The 12,168-nt window shown below is 36.6% G+C and overlaps 1 protein-coding gene across 2 annotated transcripts in view; it reads left to right on the top strand.

Annotated features, from left to right (window-relative positions):
- Hlk (hulk) overlaps window positions 1-12,168 on the top strand; it is a 34,077-nt gene that overhangs the window by 4,669 nt on the left and 17,240 nt on the right. For both annotated transcript variants that reach the window (XM_071712774.1, XM_071712766.1), the window contains exons 2-13: window positions 5,302-5,484; window positions 5,734-5,874; window positions 7,461-7,496; window positions 8,756-8,938; window positions 9,608-9,751; window positions 9,830-10,012; window positions 10,184-10,315; window positions 10,386-10,700; window positions 10,834-11,016; window positions 11,123-11,254; window positions 11,373-11,687; window positions 11,808-12,137. In XM_071712774.1, the coding sequence (XP_071568875.1) occupies window positions 5,302-5,484; window positions 5,734-5,874; window positions 7,461-7,496; window positions 8,756-8,938; window positions 9,608-9,751; window positions 9,830-10,012; window positions 10,184-10,315; window positions 10,386-10,700; window positions 10,834-11,016; window positions 11,123-11,254; window positions 11,373-11,687; window positions 11,808-12,137 (2,277 nt within the window). The remainder of the gene's footprint in view (window positions 1-5,301; window positions 5,485-5,733; window positions 5,875-7,460; window positions 7,497-8,755; window positions 8,939-9,607; window positions 9,752-9,829; window positions 10,013-10,183; window positions 10,316-10,385; window positions 10,701-10,833; window positions 11,017-11,122; window positions 11,255-11,372; window positions 11,688-11,807; window positions 12,138-12,168) is intronic.

The raw sequence follows: 12,168 nt of genomic DNA on the forward strand, positions 1-12,168 counted from the left end.
CTTTAACGCAGTTCTAAGATATCTCTGATAAAGACAGACGCAAAGATGTAGATACAGGGCTGTTTAAAAAAAATCTATTATTTTCATGATACCGAGTAACCATTGACAATAATGAAATTAGCAGACGTCAGATAAATTGAATCACTTCGACGTGTATCAAAAAATTATATGATTTTATGGCAGCCATTTTCGAAACGATAGCGAAATTCGGCGCGATGCATCGTTCGTGTAATAATAACACCGAAAGCAGTATCGGCGTCTCGAGAGCCCTAGACATCCTTTCGGCCAGAAATCTAAAATTACGCATATCCACTGTGTGTGCGGGGGAATGCTTCTTCCGCCTTTGGGCGATTTCAAATCGGACGGTAAATAAGCAAATATTTCTTGTTTTTTCGAAATTTTTCTTTTTTTTTTGTTCTTGCGTATAACATTGAAATGTGGTATTTATATAAAGTTATAACATTAAGACGTGTGTATTTATACAAGGTTCCAATGCTGTGACAATGATAGTCTTCGAGATATCAAATTTCTTAGTTTGTGCGAATTCTAAAATGTCACGATGTATTCAAAGTGATGTAAACATTTTAGACATTTTAAACAACTTAAAATAAAGAACTCTTACTCACCTTAGAATACGTTTCTTACAATTCACGTTCAGTTAAATATACTTTTGAATAAGATGTTTAAATTTAATTTTTTGCTTTGAAGTAATCGACATTTTTTTTTCTCTAAACCCTTTAACTAGGAAATTCGGTGTCTTCAACCGATTATAAAAACAATGGTTATGACATTTAAATTTTACATTAATATATGTTTTAATATTATGCTCTAGTGTAAAAGACTGAAAAAATTGAAAAAATTGCTTATTTACTGATGTCACAATGTTTGTCTTGATGTAAAATCATCTCTTTACGTTACGGTGATGGGAAACACTTATTTCGCATGAACACGTGGCCCCGTTTCCCAAAGTTGTCGGGTCAATGAATTAAAAAAATATATACGCGTGTACCTATGCAAATAAATTCAAATTTCCTCACTGCAACTAAATTAAGTTACAATTTTAAAGTAAAAAATTACGAATCTTTTCTTTACATTATAGACTAAAGTAAATTAATTATTTTGCAGTTGCAGCTCTTAATTGATAAAATACATTTATGAAATAATTAAACATTTTCTTCTTGGTTAATAGATTAATCTTTGTAAACTTTGAACAATTGCCAAATCCATATTTGCCAAAAATATAAGCCACCCGAAAATTAAATTTACTTATTAACAAAAGAAGTTTCTAGCAGTATTCTAAGAGTATAATAATTTATCAAATATGAATGACGATATGCAAAGATACTAATTTATTTCGATATGTAATAAAAAAAAAGCTTTATACGATTTTTCACTATCATAATCTAATATCCAATAAGTAAAAAATGCAGAATTTAAGAAGAATTTAAGAACTCTACACCCTCTACATTCTTGCATAGCCACTCTTGTATAGCCATTTTAAGGGTTTTTTTTTCTTTTTTTTTTTTTTTAAATAAAGTCACAGAATTGCATTCGCGATTGTGATATTCGAAGTGTCTACATTCTTGCATAGCCACTCTTGTATAGCCATTTTAAGGGTTTTTTTTTTTTTTTTTTTTAAATAAAGTCACAGAATTGCATTCGCGATTGTGATATTCGAAGTGTTAACGTCAACAACAATTTGAGCTATTGCATGAATAACTGTTGCATAAACTCGAACAGAAAGATTCACGAATAGCGCGGAAACGTTCTATGCACGTGCGACGATTAGTCTTATTCGATTGCGAAGTGCGTTCCCGCGAACATTTTATCTTCTATTTCTAGGAGAAGGTCAATCAACAAAATTTATTCAGTAATGGATATAGACATTTAAAGACATATGAATAATGAAAGAATAATAACTAATGCGTCGATAATAATATAGATTACGTTTTAACAATATGCAACTCTGGGCATAATAATGAATGTTTTAATCTACTTATTGTATAATAATAGTAACTAAACAATGTATCATAACGCGTATGTGTAATATAGTGTAAATAATTGCTGGTAGATAAATCTTTCTTTTAATATTTTGTTGATTTTCACGTTACTTCCTTGAAACAATTTTCGAAATGTATGTACCTAATTCCGCGTACGGGAGCACATAAAACAGAAACCAAACTCTGCAGTAATAATTAACGCAATATATTCCTATGTTTATTCTCCATACCGACGTCTGTTTCCACATTACATCCGTCGGTTTATTTACATTGTTACTCCACTTTCCGCATTCAACGTCGGGATAAGTTCTTCGTTCGTTATTCCGGCAGAGTTTTGCTGAGGCAAAACTCAGAATTTGAGTGACAATGAGGGGCACATGTTTCCTCCTATTCTTTTTCAAGAAGAATTTCTCTTACTAATTGAATTTTCTCTACGCGCGCTGAGCGGAAAATGACGATGATCTCGAGCCAAATGTGCAAGACAGTCCGACTGGAGCGACTCAATTTCATGTATCTCGGTCGTTACTCTACATAATTGTAAACGAGAGCACCGCGAGCGCCCTTGGCGAAGACGTCCGCGGATAACGGCGACGAAGACGAGAAAACGACGACGACGACGACGACGGTATGAGCGAGGCCGTTCGTTCTTGTATTTTTAGTGGCTCGTAAACTAGGCACTGGCCGTCTTTTGATCTCGTTGTCTCCTTCTTTCTCATGTAATAACGACACATATAGTCCGGCGATTAAAGAATAAAAGTGATTTTATTTTTTAAAAAACTACAATTAATGAAACTCGATTTATTTTGCAAATTGCCGCATAGACGGGCAAGCAAAAATTAGAGAGAAATAGTATAAAGAGTAGCTGTTTGATAAGCAAAAGATGCTTTACATAATTTCATTAAAAATTATAGTTATTTGAATGAATCAAGCGACGATTGGAACGGTTTATTTTGCTAACAGGAAGTAATCGCAAGGTGCCAAATCCAGAGAGTATAGTGGGTGAGCAAATACGTTTGCTTGTTTTCAAGCCAAAAGTTGAAATTGCCACTGAATGGAGAACCTTTCAGAAATATTAAAATATACAAAAGATACCAAAGCAGGACTTTTACAAATCAATTCCAGCCATTAAGTGTCAACAACGCGTTCTATGAAAATATTTAAACTAAAATCATTTTTTTCATAATCAACCTAATTATCTGATATAAAATCAGTCTTATTATTTAATCGCTAGATCACATATATACTACAGTTTCTTGTAAAGCATGCATTTGTTCCTTTGCCATCTCGAATATTGAAGAAAAGTTGTGGAGATGAAAGTTCCGAGTTTTGCAGCGGATTGAATTGAGAATTGTAAATATAGATGCAGTGTGGATCCTTGGTCGATCAATCGGAGCTGACCCGAAAGACAAGGCCGACCGACGCGTCTTGATCGAATATGCATTCTTCGTCAAAGACAAACCTAATTTAGTTAACTGTCTTCACTCCATCGTGGCAGCTGTCGATGTGACGACAAGCAAAATAATTATAAAGGCACACCTGTCATCTTTAATGGAGAGTAAAATGTGAGATGTCGCTCGTTGTTACTTCGCGAAAAAGCTATGTACAATCCCTCGTTTACATACTATATACAGTCTAACAATTGTTCTTACAATATTAATTTTTTTTAACTTCGTATTTTTAGTTCGCAATTCCGATCATCGGATATACATACGCGAATGATTGTGACGGTCTGATGTCATTTATATTTTGATCCTTTCTCGATAAGCTCCTCAGCCAAAAAACAAAGGGAATAAATGATGAAAAGTAAAAATAGACTTCTTATACATGACGGTGTACTTATATATTTATTCGCGCAATGCCCGTGGTTCTTTCCGAGTAAAGGAATAAGAATCTTGTTTCTGAACTTATTGTAATCATGCTTTTAATCAATAATGTGTTTCTCAATACATTAATATGTATTTATAATGATTTATGACATATTATTAATCGTAGAAAGTATCGATAAGATATAGATCAAAGGCATCCATCTGGCCCTTTCGTGTTTGACTGATTTTTTAATTATCTATATTGACTAGTGGGTTATTGCCCAATTTCTCTTGACTTTCGACTATTACGGCGGCAACCGGTGGACGCAGTCCAATTTATCTGGCACAGCTTTTCGAAAATTCCTCTGCTCCGTGTTCATATATCTCCCTCTCGCTTCGCGCCTCAAATCATTTTGCCAGTCGTTTCGCGGGGGTGTCCGTTAACCGAAGGCTGTTGCGTTACTCTCAACTATAGCGGAACGAAGGGATGGATGGAGAGGTAAAGACAGAGAAAGAGAGAGAGAGAATGCGTAAGAAACAAGTAGATAAAAAGAGACGCTGAGAAAAAGAGATGCGGATATGTGATCACATAAGAGCAAAGAAGCGTAACGAAAAGAGAAGCTACAGCTACTAGCGGGTAGGATGCGGACAAACAGAGAAAGAGAGAGAGAGTGTGTGTGTATGTGTGTGTGAAAAAGAGAAAGACAGACAGCAAAACCGAGAGCGAGCGAGAAGACAACAGAAATAGAGGGGAAGAGAATCGGAACCACCTCTCCTGTTTCTTCTAGCTCTATTCTAAGGAAGTCGTCACCAAAAATGGCGGGGCGCGCGAAGCATGTATGCGACGATGCGCGTAACAACGTCGCCCGCACGTTGTTATCGCTCGGTCTCACCGCGAGGTGTAATCAAGGCCCTCGCGAGGCGAAGCGCAACGATGATTTTCCCAAGCGCAGAAAACCAAGAGAAGGGGACAATATCTCGATATCTATAACCGATAATTGTAACCCAACACCCGCCGCAGCGGTTTGGTCTCTGTACGCTCGAATGAAGCGCAGCCCGCCAAGAATGCACGCAATCTGCCAAGGAGCGGGAACGATAAGCGTAAAAATGTGCAAAAACGGGATCGATCTCTCCTTACAGCCACCTGAGGAAGCGAAGCATACTTATAATTAGAATGTGAAACATCGTTGTCCATTTAAAGCGCTAGAATTTTATTCTGCCGATTATTTATATATAAAATTACCAATTTATATATATTTTTTAACAAACGTCTTCATACGGTGCTTTTGACGGTTTTTTTAATTAGTATATGCGTGCTCTAATTAATGGATACGATTCCAACAAAATATTCTCTATAATGCTTGCTGTTAAATGTATTTCACTATCATTTTTTGTAAAATAAATGTATGTATTTTCAACTAATGTTTATTCCGATATTTTATTTTTATGTTTTATTATTTACGGCTTTCCTAAATTGAGGAGTAATTTCTCGACAGATGCCCGAAGTTGCACCACATGCGACAAAGTCCTGGCCGAATTGGAAAAAATCGACGACGATACAGACCATTTTGGAGTTGACTTTGTCAAGATCAACGATAAGCGATTGGCGAAGCAATATGGTATCAAAAACTTCCCGGCTCTTACGTATTTCCGTGAAAAAGAACCAATCATATACGAAGGTAAGCTAGTACTTAAACACCTGTTTGAGCATACAATAAATATCGTGATTAGTAATTCGCTAAAATTGTGACATTGATTTAATGAGAACAATAGAAAATTTACTAAAATCAATAGCCGAAAATTAATTGTGCTGTGACGTAATAAAATAATAAAGGATAGACCTTATATATACATATATATATGTACATGAGTCACTATATTATCACACCTAATATATAGAAAAACGTGTATGTAATATTTTACTTCAGGTGACCTGATGGACGAGGAGAATGTATTGGATTTTCTCACGAGTTTAGAAGCAATGGATCGACCAGATCGTATTGAAGAAGTTAATGCAAAAATTCTGTCAAAGATCATCGAGGAAACCGATTTCGTGGCGGTTCTTTTCTGTAAGTCGCTTTCCTCATTATACATTAATTGGATTATGTCTCAGCTAAAAACATATCCGGAAGATCGTACGCTATCATTCGGAGCACGTTCTCCAATGTTCACCGTTTTATTTCCAATAAAATATCGTTTCACTGTCTGTCAGAAAAGATTTTATGAAATACGTATGTGAGATATTTTGAAAAACTAGACAAATCAAAGTTAAATAATTGAATAGAGACGATGCTAATCAATAATGTCACATTATTTACATTCAATCATCAAATCGTAACTAAAGAGAAAAAATTCTGATAACATATCCCAGTGACTACGACAAATATTTTCCTCACAAAGATTTTTTATAAAATACATATATAAAATTAGTGCGAGAAGTTTGATAATTTAACGTTTTTAAAATGTGAGAACCTCGCTACGAAGTTGCTTCTATACATTTAATCTTCAAAGTAAAAAGAGAAAATGTTATACATTGTATCAAGTTTGTATTCAAGACAATTTAAGAAAGCTGTTTAACTTGTAAACGATCGAAACAGCAAAAGAGAAACGTAGACAGAGAATGAGAAACGCGGAACGAGGTAGTCGCTCGCGAGCGTATAGTTGAACAACTCTAATTTAAGTGCATGAATGATGTTTTAACTAATGGCGAAGACGTGGGTAAACCGGAGGATGACTGGTCTCAACTGGCGCCTCCGAATTCTTTCTCAGTCAGTGTATCTTGTAAGATTCTGTCTGGTTCGAAACCCATCTGGTTCGAAACTAAGTTCTAGGCTAGTAACTGTATCAGTCGACGTCGAAAAATCAACGGAAACACAGTGAAGCTGTACGTAATGTACCCCCGACCGCCATCCGTGTACCTGTCGTCCGTTTAATTTGTTATTGTCTGAAATCTTACTAATCATTTTGTGTATGTCACGTGTGCGACGGAATTGTCCGTCACTCTGTACATAAAATATAGAAATAACGATTAATTTTCTTGCAAATTCGTTGTGATTTCAAAGTATTGCGTATGCACGTCGATCATTATAAAGCATAATAAATTAACGAAATGACAAATTTAATGAGGTGGCTTTCCAGATCTTTCGCTGCCGTTATTATAAGGCTCTTAATCGTAATTAGATACATATATGTATCACGATGTACAGTTTCATGTTTCTTGAATTGCAGTTGTTTCTAATTTCATACATACAGAGAAGGATTCAAAGAGAAATATTTTCTTATTAGTTGTTTAATCAACAAATCACATGATAGAAAATAATGTTTTGTTAGTCGACAGCAATCGTTCTCTGTATAAAATACAGTGTTTCTTTCATCAATTTGTCTATCGTTATACTACCTGTAAAGTTTACCTAATTATATCTACTGTTTTTGTTTGTTTTTGTCTTTCGTCCATTACACATGCCGATGATCATCAAGTTAAAATATCCTATCGCAAAATGGGTAATATCAATCAGAATAAAACCTTCAACAATGATAAACAATCATATCTTGAATGTTTGAAAATAAACATCCAATTTGCGATTCGATCACATACAAAATATACTTGTAAATAATACATATATGTGAACATTCTTGTGTGTGTTGATATGGATAGGTCCAGACTCGGAGCGGTGTGCAGGCACCGGTTCTAGTAAGTACATACTTATAAGAGATCGATGTGGTTAAAATCTGTGGCATAGCAACTTTATCCTGCGCTTTTTTACACAGACACACACACATAATACAGAGCTACATGCATTCGATATCGGCTGACGCACTAATGAAAGATCACTTTGCTGTTCACGCAGTTTTACTACCAATGCAATGCTTGAAATAAATTATTTTTTTCTTAAAGTGCCAATTCTTTTACTGCAGTGTATTATAATATTTATTGTTATATTACAATGTCAGAGCAAAAAATTATGTGTTTCTTTTTCGTGAGATTGCTTTTCCTTTCTTTTTTTGCGAGTAAGTGATTCTTCGCGAGTGCATCATCCGGATTCGCGATATATTAATACGCATTTACCTATGGCAATTTCTTTCGAAACACTTAACTTATCGATCTGCGTGTTCGTCGATTATCAGAGTTGTATCTATCGCGTCGTCCCTGCAGCACTTCGCTCCAATGTGCGTGTACAACGACAGAGGGATGTGGGTACGCGAAGAGAAACGGATGTCAATGGAGCGGCAAGGACTTTTACATTCATACATTTCACTCTCCATATACGATTTCCAATATACGATGCATATACTCCGATGAAATCTCTTAGAAATTAGTTTTAGTGAACTAGAGCAGTCAATACGAAATAACGATTTAATGTGTAATATTAAGAGTCAACTAACATCTCAAGCTTTTCAAGTTTTCTTTCTTTCATTGTCCATGCGCTTTGAATTGTGAATCTTGGTTAATTAAAGTGTTAGCAAATATTCAATCATTCCGCATTCATGAATGTATACCAAGATATAGAATATAGAATGATATAGAATATAGAATGCGTTATTTCGCATCCTTTTAGAATAAAATGAAATGATGTGTATTATAAGAGTGAAATTTTGAGAATAATTGTGTATACTAATCCAATCATTTCACTAGCATTTGCAGCAATAGCTAAAGCATTCTAACATATCTAAGAACAATAATCCTCATTATTCTAAAAATAAAAAAATTAAAATAATTGATTGGGTTTCTCGATAACGTGGCAAAATTTTCTGACTTTTATATATTTTATGTAGTAATTACCGACATTGTTAAATGCGCTCAATGAGCAAGATAAAATTCGAATTATAGGAGACAAGTTAATCTTGTATGAAAAAAACCGTATATATGGACGGAATAAAACTCCAGAAAGGTATTAATCATTCAATAACAGAAGCACGCAATAATGCATCTTTTTATTTCAAATGGGACAGACAAGCCAGACTGCAAGAAGTGTCTCAAGGCTCTGCAAGAACTGGAGAACATCGACGACGAAGCCGATCAATTAGGTATCGGCTTCGTAAAGATCGCGGACGAGCAACTAGCGGACGAGTATAATCTTGGTCCTCTCCCAGTTCTTGTGTATTACAGGCACCAAATTCCGGTCATTTACGAACGTAAGTACGAGAGAAATGTGAGTAACGTGAGTAACGTCGCGTAACGTTACGCAATACATAATTAAAATTATTTATTTGTAAGTTCAGTTTTAACTTTACACATCAGCACTGAAATGTCGATCCTGCAAAATATTTCACAACAGAAAGAAACAAACTTAGATTATGGTCCACTTCGGGTTCAACGTTGTTGCGTTAATTTTAGTGTAAGAGTATGTAACGTATGTTAACTTTTCCTGAACTTTGAACTTAATTGTATTTTGATACTGAAGATTGTCCCATAAGGGTCCGAAACGTTTGTCAATTTGTTACCTTACTATAGAATTTTATAACACTTCCACCTCGATGCTCTTTTATCTTTGATTGATTTTTAATCTTGTGAGTCTTTTGATATATAAAATTATTTAAATTCTACATAAGGTAAAAAGTAAGATAATTTAGTGATATTTTACCTTAATTTTTTCTTTTAAAATGTACTTGATATATTTCACATCTATTTGTAATAACATAATATCTTGCAGAACTTAGCGAAACTTTAATGAGATACAAAAAATTCGATGGTTAATGATTAATTATCAAATTTCCTGTGTCATTGAAATATTTTACTGTATCCTAGTTGAATTATATGGATTAGATAAAGAAGTGAAATTAACTCGCAGTACGTGCTCTTAGATGAACTGAGTAGAGAAGAAGACGTGCTGGAATGGTTGGTGGCAAACAAGAGCACGGGAGATGAAGAGGACGTTATCGAAGATGTCACCGCCAAGACGTTGAACACGCTAATTGGAAACATTGACAATTTAGTCGTTCTGTTCTGTTCGTATCTTTTTGCCTATCTTTCTTTCTGCCTAATTTTCCTTGATCTCGCTTCGTAATGCGCCTTCGTGATTGTAGACGACCACGGTGACGAGGATTCTATGCAGGTCCTAAACGAGCTAGAAAAGATCGACGATGACTGCGACAAACACGGTATTCAGTTCGTGAAGATCGACGATGAGAAGGCGGCGAAAGAATTTGGAATCGACGATTTACCCGCAATCGTCTATTTCGAAAAGCAGATCCCGAATGTTTACGACGGTGGGTAGGTGAATCGAACATACCGAGCGAAATGACAGTTTGCAAATGGTATCGAAAATAATCGCAGAAGAAATCGTGCAGTCTCTAACTAGTCTAACTGATAAAAGAAAATATTTATAAATTATTTGTATAAATTAATTTATCTAAGAAAAAACAACACGACAATTGCAGGAGATATAGAAAATGAGGACGAAATTCTGGAGTGGCTATTGTCGCAACTCGAGAAAGACGAGATCGAAGACGTTACCGATGAGATGCTGGATCGTCTTGTCAAAGATGGAAAGACCTTGGCTGTATTATTCTGTAAGTTGCTTGTGAGTTTATTGATCGACATTAGATATTAAATTGATATTAAAACGTATTCATAATGCAGACGACAATAACGATCGAAAGTCTCAGAGAGTTCTCAATGAATTGGAGAACATCGACGATGAATGCGATCAGCTCGGCGTAACGTTCGTGAAGATTGATAACGCGGAGGAGGCTAAGGAGTACGGCATTCAAAAAGTACCTTCGATGCTCTACTTCGAAAAGGGCATTCCGACGTTATACGAGGGCAACCTCGAGGACGAGGAGAAGGTGCTCAAATGGTTGGAGCAGCAGCAAAAGGCTGACCAGATCGAAGACGTCACCGACGAGATGCTCGACATGGTTATAGAGAAGATGCCACACGTAGCCGTTCTCTTTTGTCAGTAACACACTTCTCGCGTTTCTGTCCTTTCTATCTAATATCTCATTTTGAAACTGCGCTATTGCGTTACTCTAATTGTCGACATAATCCTTAGTATAATCATTGATATGATTCTGTCGTCATTCTACAGATGACAAAGATCAGAAGAAGAGTCAGAAGGTGCTGAGCGAACTGGAGAACATCGACGACGACTGTGACCAGCACAACATAGCCTTCGTAAAGATCAGCGACCTGGAGGAAGCAAAAGAATATGGCATAGACTCACTTCCCACTTTGGTGCTTTTTGAACGAAGGATACCACATATTTACGATGGTGAGTCATGTTGTAGATTTTCATTTACGTAAAAAAAGAGAAAAAAGCAACATAATCGCAAATAGAGAAATCGAATTGAGAAAATTCTTTCAACTGCATTCCGCAGGCGATCTCATGAACGAGGATCAGCTACTGGGCTGGCTGCTACATCAGAAAAAACACTCCGAGATCCCGGAAGTAACGGACGAAATGGTCGAAAAGCTCATAGAGACCTCGCCGTACATAGCAGTCCTGTTTTGTAAGCGATCGATTCGTCTTTCTACCTCCTTTTAACATTCTTCCACTGTTACTTGTTAGGTAGGTGCTGTTGTACGGTCGCGAGTGAGAGCGACCAGCGAATTGATTCTTTTCCGTAGACGACAAGGACGACAAACAGGACATGCGGATCCTGAACGAGTTGGAGAACATAGACGACGAGCTGGAGAAGGAGGGGATCGTCATCGTCCGCATAGACAACGACGCCGAGGCCAAGGAGTACGGCATCGATCATCTCCCGACCCTGGTGTATTTCGAGGATAAAATCCCGGCGATATACGAGGGTGATCTGCTGAACGAGGACGAGGTCCTCGAATGGTTGATAGAACAGAAGAACAGCGCTACCATCGAGGAGGTCACGGACGAGATACTGACGGATCTCATAGAGGAGCACGAATACGTTGTGGTATATTTCAGTAAGCACGCATTTTCATCAGTATCGTAAATAAATAGCGTCGAATTGATGATCAATAGCTTTATCGAGTTAATTTTTCTCTTCGTTTGCTTGTGACATAATCGACCAAAAATTGCGACAGGTGGAAGCTGCGACGAAGGAGAAGAATGCGACAATATCCTCGACGATTTGGAGAATATTGATGACGAGCTGGATGAAACAGGCATTATATTCGTTACTACTGAAGACACCACCACAGCGAAGAAGTATGGTATCAAACGTTTCCCGACTCTCGCGTTCTTCCGAAACAAGGATCCGCTGATTTATACTGGCGATCTCGATGACGAAGACGAGGTGCTGTCTTGGATCACAGACGAGGACACTTTGGAGATACCGGGAAAAATCGAAGAGGTCAATACTAGAATGCTGGAGAATATTCTCGACGAAAACGATTACGTCGTAGTCTTTTTCTGTACGTTAATACGTCAAACGCATTACTGTAC

This window comes from Temnothorax nylanderi, unplaced genomic scaffold (assembly GCF_030848795.1).
Source record: "Temnothorax nylanderi isolate EJ_2023f unplaced genomic scaffold, tnyl_v1.0 TNYL_tig0005_pilon, whole genome shotgun sequence".
NCBI classification, from domain to species: Eukaryota; Metazoa; Arthropoda; class Insecta; order Hymenoptera; family Formicidae; genus Temnothorax; species Temnothorax nylanderi.